Source organism: Oncorhynchus tshawytscha, linkage group LG05 (genome assembly GCF_018296145.1).
Source record: "Oncorhynchus tshawytscha isolate Ot180627B linkage group LG05, Otsh_v2.0, whole genome shotgun sequence".
In the NCBI taxonomy this organism is placed as follows: Eukaryota; Metazoa; Chordata; class Actinopteri; order Salmoniformes; family Salmonidae; genus Oncorhynchus; species Oncorhynchus tshawytscha.
The window spans coordinates 65,820,008-65,836,550 of record NC_056433.1 but is presented as its reverse complement, the minus strand read 5'-3'; the positions used below and the strand labels follow the sequence as shown (position 1 = coordinate 65,836,550).

Below are 16,543 nucleotides of genomic sequence, written 5' to 3'. Positions count from 1 at the left end.
CCTCAGTTCCTCCTCAGCACTGCTGCCACCTGTCCCTAGCTGTATTTAACCGTCTCTCTCCACTGTCATCTCCTTCTCCTTTATTTTTCTGTCCTCTGTTCTGTCCTACCATTTTCTTCTGCTTTACCTCTCTCCTGCTCTCCACCCTATCCCATCTCCCTCCATCCTCACCCTCTCTCTCCCCTCTCCCCTGTCCCTCCCCAGGCCCTCCAGTCCCTCTCACTGGCTGACTCGCGGCTGCGTTCTCGGGGCACAGTGCTGGTAAACGCTCTGGGCAGCAACACCTGTCTGCGAAAGGTGGACCTGAGTGGGAACAGCCTGGAGGACATTGGAGCCAAGATGCTGAGCAAAGCCCTACAGATCAACACCACACTCAGGCAAGAGACAGGGAGGGAAAGATAGAAGGTATGGTTGTGTTTGACACTGGTTATCCCCTGTCCTGACAGGAGTGACTTGGTTGGATGGTTATGGTTGGCACTGGTTCTCCCATATCCTGACAGGAGTGACTTGGTTGGATGGTTATGGTTGTGTTTGACACTGGTTATCCCCTGTCCTGACAGGAGTGACTTGGTTGTGTTTGACACTGGTTCTCCACTGTCCTGACAGGAGTGACTTGGTTGTGTTTGACACTGGTTCTTCACTGTCCTGACAGGAGTGACTTGGTTAGATGGTTGTGTTTGACACTGGTTCTCCCATATCCTGACAGGAGTGACTTGGTTGGATGGTTGTGGTTGTGGTTTGTTTGACACTGGTTCTTCACTGTCCTGACAGCAGTGACTTGGTTAGATGGTTGTGTTTGACACTGGTTCTCCACTGTCCTGACAGGAGTGTGACGTGGGATCGTAACAACACCTCAGCTACAGGATTCCTGGATGTGGCTCGAGCCCTTGAACAGTGAGACTGTTTGTGCTTTACACACACACACACACACACACACACACACACACACACACACTTCTAAGCAAGACATTTGATTTAAATAGGATCCAAGAGACATTGGGGTACCTGAATGTCTAATTTACATTCACTGTTGTTCTGAGTATTTTCAGAATTAGCTGGCTAATATATAAACTCTGGTACACAGGAAGCAAACCTAGCTTACTTTACACACACAGGACTAAACACGTACTTGTGAGGGTCAGCCAGAGAGCTTCGATTTCCCCTTTAATTAGGCTGCAATAATCAAAGCATTACTCATCCTATCACAGTCCATAGTCCAGCATAATGTGGGGGAATTCTGGGAGTTCTGTCCACTGGGGATATTAAGGCTTGGGTCTCTAACTGTTTTTCTGCAGCTCTCTTTCTATTTCCTTCCTTTCTGTCTCCTTCCTAACTCAAATCCCTTCTCTTTCTTTTAACTCTGCCGGTGGGTTTTCTCTCAGTAACTTCACCTTGCAGTACATGCCCCTCCCCCTCAGTGACATCAGCCAGGCGTACCGTAGTACCTCTGAGAGGACAGAGCAGGCACTGACCAAGGTGGGCTCCTGACGCTACCCGAGTTCATCTGCACCCATCTCAATGTCTCCCTCCATTCCTCTGTTAACCATCCTCTCATCTCCCTTGTCCTTTCCTCCCCTGCTTCTTTTCTCTACTGGGGATCTACCATCACCAACCCTTTCCTGACTTTTCCAATTCAAATTACACTGCTTCGTTGAGATTACCACACATGACCATATTGCCAGTGTGAGTGAATGGTTTTTATCTGTGATCATCAGATCCAGCGTGCTCTGTTGCGGAACAACCAGACTCAGCGCTTCTCTCAGAGACAGGCTCTACGGCTGCACCAGGGCCTGGTCACCAGCACTGCTGAACAGGTAGATACAGCATATGTATATAATTCGTGTGTGTGTGATTGAGAGAGAGTGAGTTGAGCCATCACGAGAGCAATATGTGTGTATTGTAAACCTGTATATCTTTTACTGACGTTCCTCCTTCTTGTCTGTTCTCTGTTTACCAGGTGATGGAGCGTCTGAGTGTGTGTGTGCAGCAGCAGGTGTGTGTGCTGCGTGGAGTAGGGGAGATGGAGGAGATTCAAGCTGCTAAACAGGTGCTGAAGGAGGCCAGAAACTCCCGTGCGGTGAGTGTGTGCACATGCCTGAATCATTTCTCTAACATCTGGAGTGTAGGTGAGTTTAAAGTGTTAATTGTATGTCTTTGTGTATTCATATGACCCCCCCAACTGTCTCCCTCAATTCAATTTCAATTTAAGGGGCTTTATTGGTATGGGAAACATATGTTTCCATTGCCAAAGCAATTGAAATATATAATAACAAAAGTGAAATAAACTATAAGAAATTAACAGTAAACATTACACAAAAGTTCCATGAGAACTCTCTCTCTCTCAGCTGTACCCCTCTCTCTGTGAGCTAGCTCATGTGCTGTCAGTAGACGGGCCAGTCAGACAGAGACTGGACCAATTGGCAGGGGAACTGACCAGAGAAGCTGACAAGGAACTACAGGTATACTGCTCAATACTGTACATCACTCATTCAACATCATCTGTTTACTTACTCCTTCACCATTTCTCAATCAAACATAGACATAGTTGTTTATCTGTTTGTTTAATTGGTTGTTTGATTGACAGGTGATTGTTGATTCCATGGTGTCTCTCTGTCGTGAGTTGTGCCCGCTGTCCTCCTCTGCTGCGGAGAGATTACGTCCTCAGCTCTCGTCTGTCTCGGAGCACGTCTCCATCCCTCGCTCTGCCATCCGCACAGCCTTGATGGAGAGAGCAGCACAGGACATTCACCGAGCGCTGGAGTAAGGGGGAGGGAGGGGGAGCTGAGGGAGGAAGATAAGCAATGCCGCCTTCTTTGTTCAATTGAATCAGTGTGGGTATCTGTGAACTTATTCTCCCTCCTCTCTGCCCTCCCTCTCCCTTTCCTCCCCACACGTTTTGTCTCTCTCCCCCTCTCCCAGGGAGGTGAAGCTCTCAGTGGTCTCCTATCTCACCAACTCCATTGTGGATCAGATCTTGCAGGAGCTCTACGCCACTCACAAGACTCTGGTATAGACACGGTGCCATCTGTCTGTGTCTCTGTCTATCTATATGGGCTTGTCACCTTTTGCTTACAATTATTGGTCAAACTTTACTTGAAAGGGGTATACAGGCATTCATAACACCATTACACTTTTGCAGTATCATTCATAGAAACATTCATAAAACCTTTATGAAACCAGTCAGAACACATTAATGAGTGTTGCAGTATTATTCATAACAAACTTCATAATACATTTATTGAAGTGTATTGTCTGATCCCTGTCCCAGACGCGGCGGGTGTCCCAGGTGAAGCGCTGGGAGGTAACATGTGACGGAGGAACAGGTCTGAGGTCACACAGACACAGAGACTCTCTGGACCTCACAGATGATGAGATGGGCACCAGTATAGTGAGCATTGTGTGTTGGGATTGTCTGCTTAGGGTGTGTGTATGGTATGTGTGAGCATATGTGTTTTGTGATTGTCTGTTTGGGATGTATTTGTTTGTTTTTGCTTCTACGTCTTTCTCTGCCTTCTCTAGGACACAATTGCCATTAAGAAACGTAGCTCTAGAACTAGACGTATTCGACCTGTCTCAACCAGGCTGAGTGAGTATGCCTCCGTACCACTCTCTCTTTCCTTCTCCTTCTACCTGCTCTCTTTTAGAGGTCATTAGTGACTGTCTGTTTTCCTCTCTCGCTCTCCCGCTCTCCCTCTCTCCTTTCCTCTCCTTCTCTCTCTCCTTTCCTCTCCCCCTCTCTCCCCCTCTCACCTTTCCTCTCCTCCTCTCCCTTCCCCCTCTCTCTCTCCCTTCCCCCTCTCTCCCTTCCCCCCTCTCTCTCCCTTCCCCCTCTCTCCCCTTCCCCCCTCTCTCTCCCTTCCCCCTCTCTCTCCCTTCCCCCCCCTCTCTCCCTTCCCCCTCTCTCTCTCCTTTCCTCTCCCCCTCTCTCCTTTCCTCTCCCCCTCTCTCCTTTCCTCTCCCCCTCTCTCCTTTCCTCCCCTCCTCTCTCCTTTCCTCCCCCTCCTCTCTCCTTTCCCCTCCTCCTCTCTCCTTTCCCCTCCTCCTCTCTCCTTTCCTCTCCTCCTCTTTCCTTTCCTCTCCTCCTCTTTCCTTTCCTCTCTCTCTCTGAGAGAGCCATTTTTGGCTGGTGTACATGCCAGCCTAAGCCCATTCCTGCATCAACATACAGTGTGCATTCAGATAGTATTCAGATGCCTTGACTTATTCCACATTGTTTTACGTTACAGCCTTATTCTAAAATTGATTTAAAAAATGCTTTCCCTCAATCCACATACAATATCCCGTAATGACAAAGTGAAAACAGGTTTTTAGAAATTCTGGCAAATGTATTGAAATGTATAAAAGGATCCTCTCAAGCTCTGTTAGATTGGATGGGGAGCATTGCTGCACAGCTATTTTCAGGTCTCTCCAGAGATGTTCGATCGGGTTAAAGTCCGGGCTCTGGCTGGGCCACTCAAGGACATTCAGAGACTTCGGAGTCCCAAATCCGCTTCTGCGTTGTCTTGGCTGTGTGCTTGTCCTGTTGGAAGGTGAACCTTCGCCCCAATCTGAGGTCCTGAGCGCTCTGGAGCAGGTTTTCATCAAGGATCTCATACTTTGCTCCATTCATCTTTCCCTCAATCCTGACTAATCTCCCAGTCCCTGCCGATGGAAAAACATTCCCACAGCATGATGCTGCATCTTACTTCCGGCGCCGACAGAGATGGCCGCCTCGCTTCGCGTTCCTAGGAAACTATGCAGTTTTTTGTTTTTTTACGTGTTATTTCATACACTAGTACCCCAGGTCATCTTAGGTTTCTTTACATACAGCCGAGAAGAACTACTGAATATAAGATCAGCGTCAACTCACCATCAGTACGACCAAGAATATGTTTTTCGCGATGCGGATCCTGTGTTCTGCCTTACAACCAGTGTAACCGAGTGGATCACATGCAGCGACCCCAAAAAAACGACTCAGAAAAAGAGGGAAACGAAGCGGTCTTCTGGTCAGACTCCGGAGACGGGCACATCGTGCACCACTCCCTAGCATTCTTCTTGCCAATGTCCAGTCTCTTGACAACAAGGTTGATGAAATCCGAGCAAGGGTAGCATTCCAGAGGGACATCAGAGACTGTAACGTTCTTTGCTTCACGGAAACATGGCTAACTGGAGAGACGCAATCCGAAGCGGTGCAGCCAGCGGGTTTCTCCACGCATCGCGCCGACAGAAACAAACATCTTTCTGGTAAGAAGAGGGGCGGGGGCGTATGCCTTATGACTAACGTGACATGGTGTGATGAAAGAAACATACAGGAACTCAAATCCTTCTGTTCACCTGATTTAGAATTCCTCACAATCAAATGTAGACCGCATTATCTACCAAGAGAATTCTCTTCGATTATAATCACAGCCGTATATATCCCCCCAAGCAGACACATCGATGGCTCTGAACGAACTTTATTTAACTCTCTGCAAACTGGAAACGATTTATCCGGAGGCTGCATTCATTGTAGCTGGGGATTTTAACAAGGCTAATCTGAAAACAAGACTCCCTAAATTTTATCAGCATATCGATTGCGCAACCAGGGGTGGAAAGACCCTGGATCATTGTTACTCTAACTTCCGCGACGCATATAAGGCCCTGCCCCGCCCCCTTTCGGAAAAGCTGACCACGACTCCATTTTGTTGATCCCTGCATACAGACAGAAACTAAAACAAGAAGCTCCCACGCTGAGGTCTGTCCAACGCTGGTCCGACCAAGCTGACTCCACACTCCAAGACTGCTTCCATCACGTGGACTGGGAGATGTTTCGTATTGCGTCAGACAACAACATTGACGAATACGCTGATACGGTGTGCGAGTTCATTAGAACGTGCGTTGAAGATGTCGTTCCCATAGCAACGATTAAAACATTCCCTAACCAGAAACCGTGGATTGATGGCAGCATTCGTGTGAAACTGAAGGCACGAACCACTGCTTTTAATCAGGGCAAGGTGTCTGGTAACATGACTGAATACAAACAGTGCAGCTATTCCCTCCGCAAGGCTATCAAACAAGCTAAGCGCCAGTACAGAGACAAAGTAGAATCTCAATTCAACGGCTCAGACACAAGAGGTATGTGGCAGGGTCTACAGTCAATCACGGACTACAGGAAGAAACCCAGCCCAGTCACGGACCAGGATGTCTTGCTCCCAGGCAGACTAAATAACTTTTTGCCCGCTTTGAGGACAATACAGTGCCACTGACACGGCCTGCAACGGAAACATGCGGTCTCTCCTTCACTGCAGCCGAAGTGAGTAAGACATTTAAACGTGTTAACCCTCGCAAGGCTGCAGGCCCAGACGGCATCCCCAGCCGCGCCCTCAGAGCATGCGCAGACCAGCTGGCCGGTGTGTTTACGGACATATTCAATCAATCCCTATACCAGTCTGCTGTTCCCACATGCTTCAAGAGGGCCACCATTGTTCCTGTTCCCAAGAAAGCTAAGGTAACTGAGCTAAACGACTACCGCCCGTAGCACTCACATCCGTCATCATGAAGTGCTTTGAGAGACTAGTCAAGGACCATATCACCTCCACCCTACCTGACACCCTTGACCCACTCCAATTTGCTTACCGCCCAAATAGGTCCACAGACGATGCAATCTCAACCACACTGCACACTGCCCTAACCCATCTGGACAAGAGGAATACCTATGTGAGAATGCTGTTCATCGACTACAGCTCGGCATTCAACACCATAGTACCCTCCAAGCTCGTCATCAAGCTCGAGACCCTGGGTCTCGACCCCGCCCTGTGCAACTGGGTACTGGACTTCCTGACGGGCCGCCCCCAGGTGGTGAGGGTAGGCAACAACATCTCCTCCCCGCTGATCCTCAACACTGGGGCCCCACAAGGGTGCGTTCTGAGCCCTCTCCTGTACTCCCTGTTCACCCACGACTGCGTGGCCATGCACGCCTCCAACTCAATCATCAAGTTTGCGGACGACACAACAGTGGTAGGCTTGATTACCAACAACGACGAGACGGCCTACAGGGAGGAGGTGAGGGCCCTCGGAGTGTGGTGTCAGGAAAATAACCTCACACTCAACGTCAACAAAACTAAGGAGATGATTGTGGACTTCAGGAAACAGCAGAGGGAACACCCCCATCCACATCGATGGAACAGTAGTGGAGAGGGTAGCAAGTTTTAAGTTCCTCGGCATACACATCACAGACAAACTGAATTGGTCCACTCACACAGACAGCATCGTGAGGAAGGCGCAGCAGCGCCTCTTCAACCTCAGGAGGCTGAAGAAATTCGGCTTGTCACCAAAAGCACTCACAAACTTCTACAGATGCACAATCGAGAGCATCCTGGCGGGCTGTATCACCGCCTGGTATGGCAACTGCACCGCCCTCAACCGTAAGGCTCTCCAGAGGGTAGTGAGGTCTGCACAACGCATCACCGGGGGCAAACTACCTGCCCTCCAGGACACCTACACCACCCGATGCTACAGGAAGGCCATAAAGATCATCAAGGACATCAACCACCCGAGCCACTGCCTGTTCACCCCGCTGCCATCCAGAAGGCGAGGTCAGTACAGGTGCATCAAAGCTGGGACCGAGAGACTGAAAAACAGCTTCTATCTCAAGGCCATCAGACTGTTAAACAGCCACCACTAACATTGAGTGGCTACTGCCAACACACTGTCAATGACACTGACTCTACTCCAGCCACTTTAATAATGGGAATTGATGGGAAATGATGTAAATATATCACTAGCCACTTTAAACAATGCTACCTTATATAATGTTACTTACCCTACATTGTTCATCTCATATGCATACGTTGATACTGTACTCTATATCATCGACTGCATCCTTATGTAATACATGTATCACTAGCCACTTTAACTATGCCACTTGGTTTACATACTTATCCCATATGTATATACTGTACTCGATATCATCTACTGTACTCGATATCATCTACTGTGTCTTGCCTATGCTGCTCTGTACCATCACTCATTCATATATCCTTATGTACATATTCTTTATCCCCTTACACTGTGTATGACAGTAGTTTTTTTTTTTTTTTTTTTTTTTTGGAATTGTTAGTTAGATTACTTGCTCGTTATTACTGCATTGTCGGAACTAGAAGCACAAGCATTTCGCTACACTCGCATTAACATCTGCTAACCATGTGTATGTGACAAATAAATTTGATTTGATTTGCCACCACCATGCTTCACCGTAGAGATGGGGCCAGGTTCCCTCCAGACATGACGCTTGACATTCAGGCCAAAATGTTCAATCTTGATTTCATCAGACCAAAGAATCATGTTTCTCAAGGTCTGAGACTCTTTTAGGTGCCTTTTGGCAAACAGGCTGTCATGCAGGCTGTCATGTGCCGTTAACTCAGTAGTGGCATCCGTCTAGCCACTACCATAAAGGCCTGATTGGTGGAGTGCTGCAGAGATGGTTGTCCTTCTGGAAGGTTCTCCCGTCTCCACAGAGGAACTCTGGAGTGACTACCGGGTTCTTAGTCACCTCCCTGACCAAGGCCCTTCTCCCCCTGATTGCTCAGTTTGGCCGGGCAGCCAGCTCTAGGAAGAGTCTTGGTGGTTCCAAACTTCTTCCATTTAAGAATGATGGAGGCCACTGTGTTCTTGGAGACCTTCAATTCTGCAGAAATGTTCTATTACCTTTCCTAGATCTGTGCCTCAACACAATCCTGTCTCAGAGCTATACAGACAATTCCTTCAACTTCATGGTTTGGTTTTTGCTCTGATATGCACTGTCAACTGTTGGACCTTATATAGACAGGTGTGTGCCTTTCCAAATCATGTCCAATCAATTTAATTTTCCACAGGTGGACTCCAAGTTATAGAAACATCTCAAGGATGATCAATGGAAACAGGATGCACCTGAGCTCAATTCTGAGTATCATAGCAAGGGTCTGAATTCTTATGTAAAAAATGTCTGTTTTTTATTTTTAATATATTTGCAGACATTCTAAAAACCTGTTTTTTGCTTTGTCATTATGTGGTATTGGGTGTAGATTGAGGATTTTTTATATTTTTTATCCATTTTAGAGTAAGGCTGTAACATAACAAAATGTGGAAAAAGTGAACTGGTCTGAATACTTTCCGAATACACTGAATTTGAGTGCAGTTGCTAATTGTTGTAGTTTTTAACAGTATGTCTTTGAAGCACCGTTGACAGCGCCACGTGACTCCTATGGGAACTTCTAGCCCCTCTCCACTTCCTTCTCCATTTTTATCTCGTCATCTTTTCCTATTTTTTCTCTCTCTCTCTTTCAGGCCAGTGTGATGACTCCAGCTCCTCCACACCCCCCTCTGTGTCCTCTTCTTTCTCTTCTTTCTCGGCCCTCTCTCGCTCTACATCCTGGGAGGGGCTGTCTGAGCTCCCTACCCAAGGTGCACCTCTCCATCATGTGACGCGGGTTAGGCCGAGGCCCCCACGGAGGCACCGAGCAGGACATGCCCCCTCTGACACAGTAAGAGGAAGCTGACCTCAGCATCTCACCCCATATGGAGTATATAATGTTTCTACTGAACTGCTCAGAATGTTTGTAATACTTGCCTGTGAATATGGAAATACAGGATCTATAATAACTTATAGATTCACTTAGATTTCTCATTTGAGTGCAGAAGCGTAAAGATGTAGATATATTAGCTATTAAATTATACATTTAAGGAGATAGTGATTTGGCAACACATAGTTAAAGATATGTGAACTTTAAAAACTCTGAGTAACAGAGATACTTGCATATTAATAACACAGGATAGAGATGTTATTAGCATAGATAATGACAACTAAAAAGATAATATTCCCTTATGATACATGCATAATTTATAACTTGTGGCCATATTCATTTTCTCATTAAATAAACAAGATATGATTGATATCAGATTGATACAGGTTTCTAACTCTGTGCTGTTCATATGTGTGTGTGTGTGTGTGTGTGTGTGTGTGTGTGTGTGTGTGTGTGTGCTCATGCACACATTCTATTCCATTAGAGCAGTGGTTCCCAAACTGTTTATAGTCCCGTACCCCTTCAAACATCCAACCTCCAGCTGCGTACCCCCTCTAGCACCAGGGTCAGCACACTTTATTAAACATAAGAATGAGTGTGAGTTTTTGTCACAACCTGGCTCGTGGGAAGTGACAAAGAACTCTTATAGAATCAGGGCACAAATAATAATATAAAAAATAATCATTATCATTATATCTTTATTTAACCATCTTACATATAAAACCTTATTTGTTAATTGAAACTGGTGAATAACTCACCACAGGTTAATGAGAAGGGTGTGCTTGAAAAGATGCACATAACTCTGCAATGTTAGGTTGTATTGGAGAGAGTCTCAGTCTTAAACAATTTTCCACACACAGTCTGTACCTGTATTAAGTTTTCATGCAACTGAGGGCCGAGAATCCACTTTCACATGGATTTGTGGTTGCAAAGGGCATCAGTGTCTTAACAGCTCGATTTGCTACGGCAGGATACTCTGAGCGCAGCCCTATCCAGAAATCTGACAGTGGTTTCTGATTTTAAATAACATTTTCACATAACCACTTGTTGCAATTTTGATGAGGCGCTCTTGTTCAGTAAGTGGACTGGAGGCAGGGCATGAAAGGGATAACGAATCCAGTTGTTTGTGTAATCCGTTTTGGGGAAGTACCTGTGTAATAACTCACTCCGGTGCTTCGCTATATCACATTTGACATTGTCCGTAAGCTTGAGTTCATTTGCACACAAAAAAATCATACAATGATGGAAAGACCTGTGTGTTGTCCTTGTTAATGCAGACAGAGAAGAGCTCCAACTTCTTAATCATAGCCTCAATTTTGTCCCGCACATTGAATATAGTTGCGGAGAGTCCCTGTAATCCTAGATTCAGATCATTCAAAAAAAAACATCACCCAGATATGCCAGTTGTGTGAGAAACTCGTCATCATGCAAGCGGTCAGACGAGTGCAAATTATGGTCAGTAATGAACTTTAAGCTCATGTCTCAATTTGAAAAAAAAACTTGTCAATACTTTGCCCCTTGATAACCAGCGCAGTTCTGTATGTTTTAAAAGCGTTACATGGTCGCTGCCCATATCATTGCATAGTGCAGAAAATACCCAAGAGTTCAGGGGCCTTGCTTTAACAAAGTTAGCCATATTCACTGTAGTGTCCAAAAAGTCTTTCAAGCTGTCAGACATTCCCTTGGCAGCAAGAGCCTCTCGGTGGATTCTGCAGTATATCCAAGTGGCATTGGGAGCAACTGCTTGCACACGCGTTACCACTCCACTATGTCTCCCTGTCATGGCTTTTGCGCCATCAGAACAGATACCAACATGAGCAGCAGCTACTTTAAACTACATACAGACCGTTAGTGGAATTCCCACGAGAGAGTAACGGTTCATGTGATTGGATGTTAATTATTTGACTAGGCTACCTGTATATGACATTGGGTTGTTATTTTGCTGAACACGAGATGGTTTTATTTTATTTTTGGCAGTGAAACAAGGCTACTCAGGCGAGAGAGAAAAAACTCTCCCAAATGTTTAGCCTCGTTGGAAAATATAAATGGACTGTTTGAAAATGTGAAGAAAGAAAAAGTTCAACAAAATGTACTCCAGTTTGGGAATACCTGCATTAGAGCAATTATTCATGGAATTAACATAATGATAATACAAAAAGTTGTAATTTAATTTATAACTCCTGCTTAATTCCCACCGCATATTCTCAAATACTGGGGCCTCCCAGCTCCTGGCAGTGGCAGCATGCTGCTCTATTTTCAGGGTGATTTGGATTGTGTCCAGGGTTGTCTATACTAAGTGAATTACTCCAATTGGGTTAAGTCATCTCTCCAAAGCTATGTAGTATAATCCATTTGTATTATTACCAACAGAACATTTTAAAAATGAAACTGTAACCCCCCCCAAAAAAGTACTTTGATGTTTAAAAAGGCTTCTGAAGTTTAATGTCCACTTTTAAATTTCAGACTTGATTTTCAACTACAAAAAATGTATCACCCCTAAAAAAATGTCCATTAATTATAATCCACCTAATAATTCACATTTCATGTTGCTGCAAGAAAAAATGTCTGCTGTGAGAAACTGGTGATATTAAGATCCTACATCTATCTGTATGGTCAATCTGAAATATGGGTGTTTTTCTCTGTCCCCAGCATTGCACTGAAAATGGAGCTGTCACCCCTATTGATCATGGACTCCCAGATTTCTACACCAAGAGAGTGCTCCCTGATAGGTAGATCTCCCCATCTCACTTTCTCTCTCTTTCTCCTACACACCACTCTTTTTCTCTCTTTTTCTCTCTCTCTTTTTCTCTTTCTTTTTCTCTCTTTCTTTCTCTTTCTTTTTCTCTCTCTCCATACGCATGATCTAAATTACATGAATCCCCCAAAGAAACTACAACCTAAGTAATTTAGCATAGGCTCTACTTTCCATCAGTCCATTGACTACTTTCAGGAGAAGGACTTTACAGTAGGTGAGCTCTGCCTTTGGTAATAGTTTGAGAGTATCCTCTCCGCCTGTCACAGGCTGGCAGAGTAATGCTGGTCCATGCTAAAGTACACCCACACAGCAGATCATCTTGTTAAGTTTATGCTTTTAGTATTATTACATTTACTGTTAAACATATTTCTAAAGTAATGCACTCTGGATAAAGCATTGCGTGCCAGGAGTGGTATCCTAGCAACATCCCTTGCTGCTGGGAAGTGTTATTAAGTTTCAGTGAGGCAGCAGCCCAGAGAAACATGCACTCTTTTTCGGCTGTCCCCATAGGATAAACCTTTTTTTGGTTCCAGGCAGAACCCTTTTGGGTTTCATGTTGAACCATATATAGAAAGGGCTCTACATGGAATCCAAAAAGGTTTCTACCTGGAACCAAAAAGGCTTCTTCAAATGTTTATCCTATGGGGACAGCTGAAGAACCCTTTTAGATTCTAGACGGCACCTTTTTTCTAAGAGTGTTTGGGGGGTCTGATGATAGAGAGAATAATAAAAAGTGCAGGTGCTGACTAGGGACAAACTGAACAGAAATATGTGCCTTAAAAAATATAGACATACTGTATTTTTACAGCATAGCTATGGTCAGTTTGTCTCTCATAACATCTGCTTTTTGTCTTCACCCGTTCTCTTTTTCCTGTTTCGCTGCCCTCATCTCTCTGTACCCTCGCCATCTCTCTTTACCCTCGCCATCTCTTTTTACCCTCGCCATCTCTCTTTACCCTCGCCATCTCTCTTTCCCTACATCAGTCAGTTGTCCTCTCTTCATAAAGCCCACTCTCTCAGACGAAAGAAGAGACGCAATATGCTGGCCATCTTTGGTTTTCGTAGGAACCGCAACTCAACGCTCTCCAATCAGGGGCCAGATTCTGGCGGAGACGGATGTGGGGAAGAGTGTCGCACTGTCGCCATGGCACCCACAGGGTTTGTGAATCCTCATTATCATGCATACACACTCTCCCAAGTAGTATGATATATGCAGCTGCGATCTGCACAGTATGATATACAGTTGAAGTCTGAAGTTTATTTACACTTAGGTTGGAGTCATTAAAACTCATTTTTCAACCACTCCACAAATTTCTTGTTAACAAACTATAGTTTTGGCAAGTCGGTTAGGACATCTACTTTGTGCATGACACAAGTAATTTTACACAAGTAATTTTACCAACAATTGTTTACAGAAAGATTATTTCACTTATAATTCACTGTATCGCAATTCCAGTGGGTCAGAAGTTTACATACACAAAGTTGACTGTGCCTTTTGAACAGCTTGGAAAATTCCAGAAAAGGATGTCATGGCTTTAGAAGCTCCTGATAGGCTAATTGACATCATTTGAGTCAATTGGAGGTGTACCTGTGGATGTATTTCAAGGCCTACCTTCAAACCCAGTGCCTCCTTGCTTGACACAGCCGTCATACCCGCTCAGGAAGGAGCGGTGTTCTGTCTCCTAGAGATGAATGTAGTTTGGTGCAAAAAGTGCAAATCAATCCCAGAACAACAGCAAAGGACCTTGTGAAGATGCTGGAGGAAACGGGTACAAAAGTATCTATATCCACAGTAAAACAAGTCCTATATCGGCGTAACCTGAAAGGCCACTCAGCAAGGAAGAAGCCACTGCTCCAAAACCGCCATAAAAAAGGCAGACTACGGTTTGTAACTGCACATGGGGACTAAGATCACACTTTTTGGAGAAATGTCCTCTGGTCTGATGAAACAAAAATGGAACTGTTTGGCCATAATGACCCTCGTTATGTTTGGAGGAAAAGGGGGAGGCTTGCAAGCCGAAGAACACCATCCCAACCGTGAAGCACGGGATGGCAGCATCATGTCTTCTTCACGATGCTGTCTGTGTGGGTGGACAAATTCAGTTTTGTCTGTGATGTGTATGCCGAGGAACTTAAAACTTGCTACCCTCTCCACTACTGTTCCATCGATGTGGATAGGGGGGTGTTCCCTCTGCTGTTTCCTGAAATCCACAATCATCTCCTTAGTTTTGTTGACGTTGAGTGTGAGGTTATTTTCCTGACACCACACTCCGAGGGCCCTCACCTCCTCCCTGTAGGCCGTCTCGTCGTTGTTGGTAATCAAGCCTACCACTGTTGTGTCGTCCGCAAACTTGATGATTGAGTTGGAGGCGTGCATGGCCATGCAGTCGTGGGTGAACAGGGAGTACAGGAGAGGGCTCAGAACGCACCCTTGTGGGGCCCCAGTGTTGAGGATCAGCGGGGTGGAGATGTTGTTGCCTACCCTCACCACCTGGGGCGGCCCGTCAGGAAGTCCAGTACCCAGTTGCACAGGGCGGGGTCGAGACCCAGGGTCTCGAGCTTGATGACGAGCTTGGAGGGTACTATGGTGTTAAATGCCGAGCTGTAGTCGATGAACAGCATTCTCACATAGGTATTCCTCTTGTCCAGATGGGTTAGGGCAGTGTGCAGTGTGGTTGAGATTGCATCGTCTGTGGACCTATTTGGGCGGTAAGCAAATTGGAGTGGGTCTAGGGTGTCAGGTAGGGTGGAGGTGATATGGTCCTTGACTAGTCTCTCAAAGCACTTCATGATGACGGAAGTGAGTGCTACGGGGCGGTAGTCGTTTAGCTCAGTTACCTTAGCTTTCTTGGGAACAGGAACAATGGTGGCCCTCTTGAAGCATGTGGGAACAGCAGACTGGGATAGGGATTGATTGAATATGTCCATAAACACACCAGCCGGGTGATCTGCGCATGCTCTGAGGGCGCGGCTGGGGATGCCGTCTGGGCCTGCAGCCTTGCGAGGGTTAACACGTTTAAATGTTTTACTCACCTTGGCTGCAGTGAAGGAGAGGCCGCATGTTTTGGTTGCAGGCCGTGTCAGTGGCACTGTATTGTCCTCAAAGCGGGCAAAAAAGTTATTTAGCCTGCCTGGGAGCAAGACATCCTGGTCCGTGACGGGGCTGGTTTTCTTTTTGTAATCCGTGATTGACTGTAGACCCTGCCACATACCTCTTGTGTCTGAGCCGTTGAATTGAGATTCTACTTTGTCTCTATACTGACGCTTAGCTTGTTTGATTGCCTTGCGGAGGGAATAGCTACACTGTTTGTATTCGGTCATGTTTCCGGTCACCTTTCCCTGATTAAAAGCAGTGGTTCGCGCTTTCAGTTTCACGCGAATGCTGACATCAATCCACGGTTTCTGGTTTGGGAATGTTTTAATCGTTGCTATGGGAACGACATCTTCAACGCACGTTCTAATGAACTCGCACACCAAATCAGCGTATTCGTCAATGTTGTTGTCTGACGCAATACGAAACATATCCCAGTCCACGTGATGGAAGCAGTCTTGGAGTGTGGAATCAGATTGGTCGGACCAGCGTTGGACAGACCTCAGCGTGGGAGCTTCTTGTTTTAGTTTCTGTCTGTAGGCAGGGATCAACAAAATGGAGTCGTGGTCAGCTTTTCCGAAAGGAGGGCGGGGCAGGGCCTTATATGCGTCGCGGAAGTTAGAGTAGCAGTTAGATCCAATGTTTTGCCAGACCTGGTTGCGCAATCGATATGCTGATACAATTTAGGGAGTCTTGTTTTCAGATTAGCCTTGTTAAAATCCCCAGCTACAATGAATGCAGCCTCAGGATGTGTGGATTCCAGTTTGCAAAGAGTCAAATAAAGTTCGTTCAGGGCCATCGATGTATCTGCTTGGGGGGGAATATATACGGCTGTGATTATAATCGAAGAGAATTCCCTTGGTAGATAATGCGGTCGACATTTGATTGTGAGGAATTCTAAATCGGGTGAACAGAAGGACTTGAGTTCCTGTATATTGTTGTGGCCACACCACGTCTCGTTAGCCATAAGGCATACGCCCCCGCCCCTCTTCTTACCAGAAAGATGTTTGTTTCTGTCGGCGCGATGTGTTTAGAAACCAGCTGGCTGCACCGACTCCGATAGCGTCTCTCCAGTGAGCCATGTTTCCGTGAAGCAAAGAACGTTACAGTCTCTGATGTCCCTCTGGAATGCTACCCTTGCTCGGATTTCATCAACCTTGTTGTCAAGAGACTGGACAT

The 16,543-nt window shown here is 45.9% G+C and overlaps 1 protein-coding gene across 3 annotated transcripts in view; it reads left to right on the top strand.

Moving 5' to 3' along the window:
• The window catches only part of LOC112251151 (capping protein, Arp2/3 and myosin-I linker protein 3-like), a 39,746-nt gene that overhangs the window by 15,490 nt on the left and 7,713 nt on the right, over positions 1–16,543 (top strand). For 2 of the 3 annotated variants that reach the window (XM_024421935.2, XM_024421933.2), the window contains exons 21-33: positions 205–377; positions 826–894; positions 1,383–1,476; positions 1,716–1,814; positions 1,958–2,077; positions 2,346–2,459; positions 2,585–2,760; positions 2,920–3,007; positions 3,269–3,397; positions 3,520–3,586; positions 9,283–9,479; positions 12,168–12,247; positions 13,258–13,431. In XM_024421935.2, the coding sequence (XP_024277703.1) occupies positions 205–377; positions 826–894; positions 1,383–1,476; positions 1,716–1,814; positions 1,958–2,077; positions 2,346–2,459; positions 2,585–2,760; positions 2,920–3,007; positions 3,269–3,397; positions 3,520–3,586; positions 9,283–9,479; positions 12,168–12,247; positions 13,258–13,431 (1,580 nt within the window). The remainder of the gene's footprint in view (positions 1–204; positions 378–825; positions 895–1,382; positions 1,477–1,715; positions 1,815–1,957; positions 2,078–2,345; positions 2,460–2,584; positions 2,761–2,919; positions 3,008–3,268; positions 3,398–3,519; positions 3,587–9,282; positions 9,480–12,167; positions 12,248–13,257; positions 13,432–16,543) is intronic. The other variant, XM_024421934.2, reaches the window with a different exon arrangement.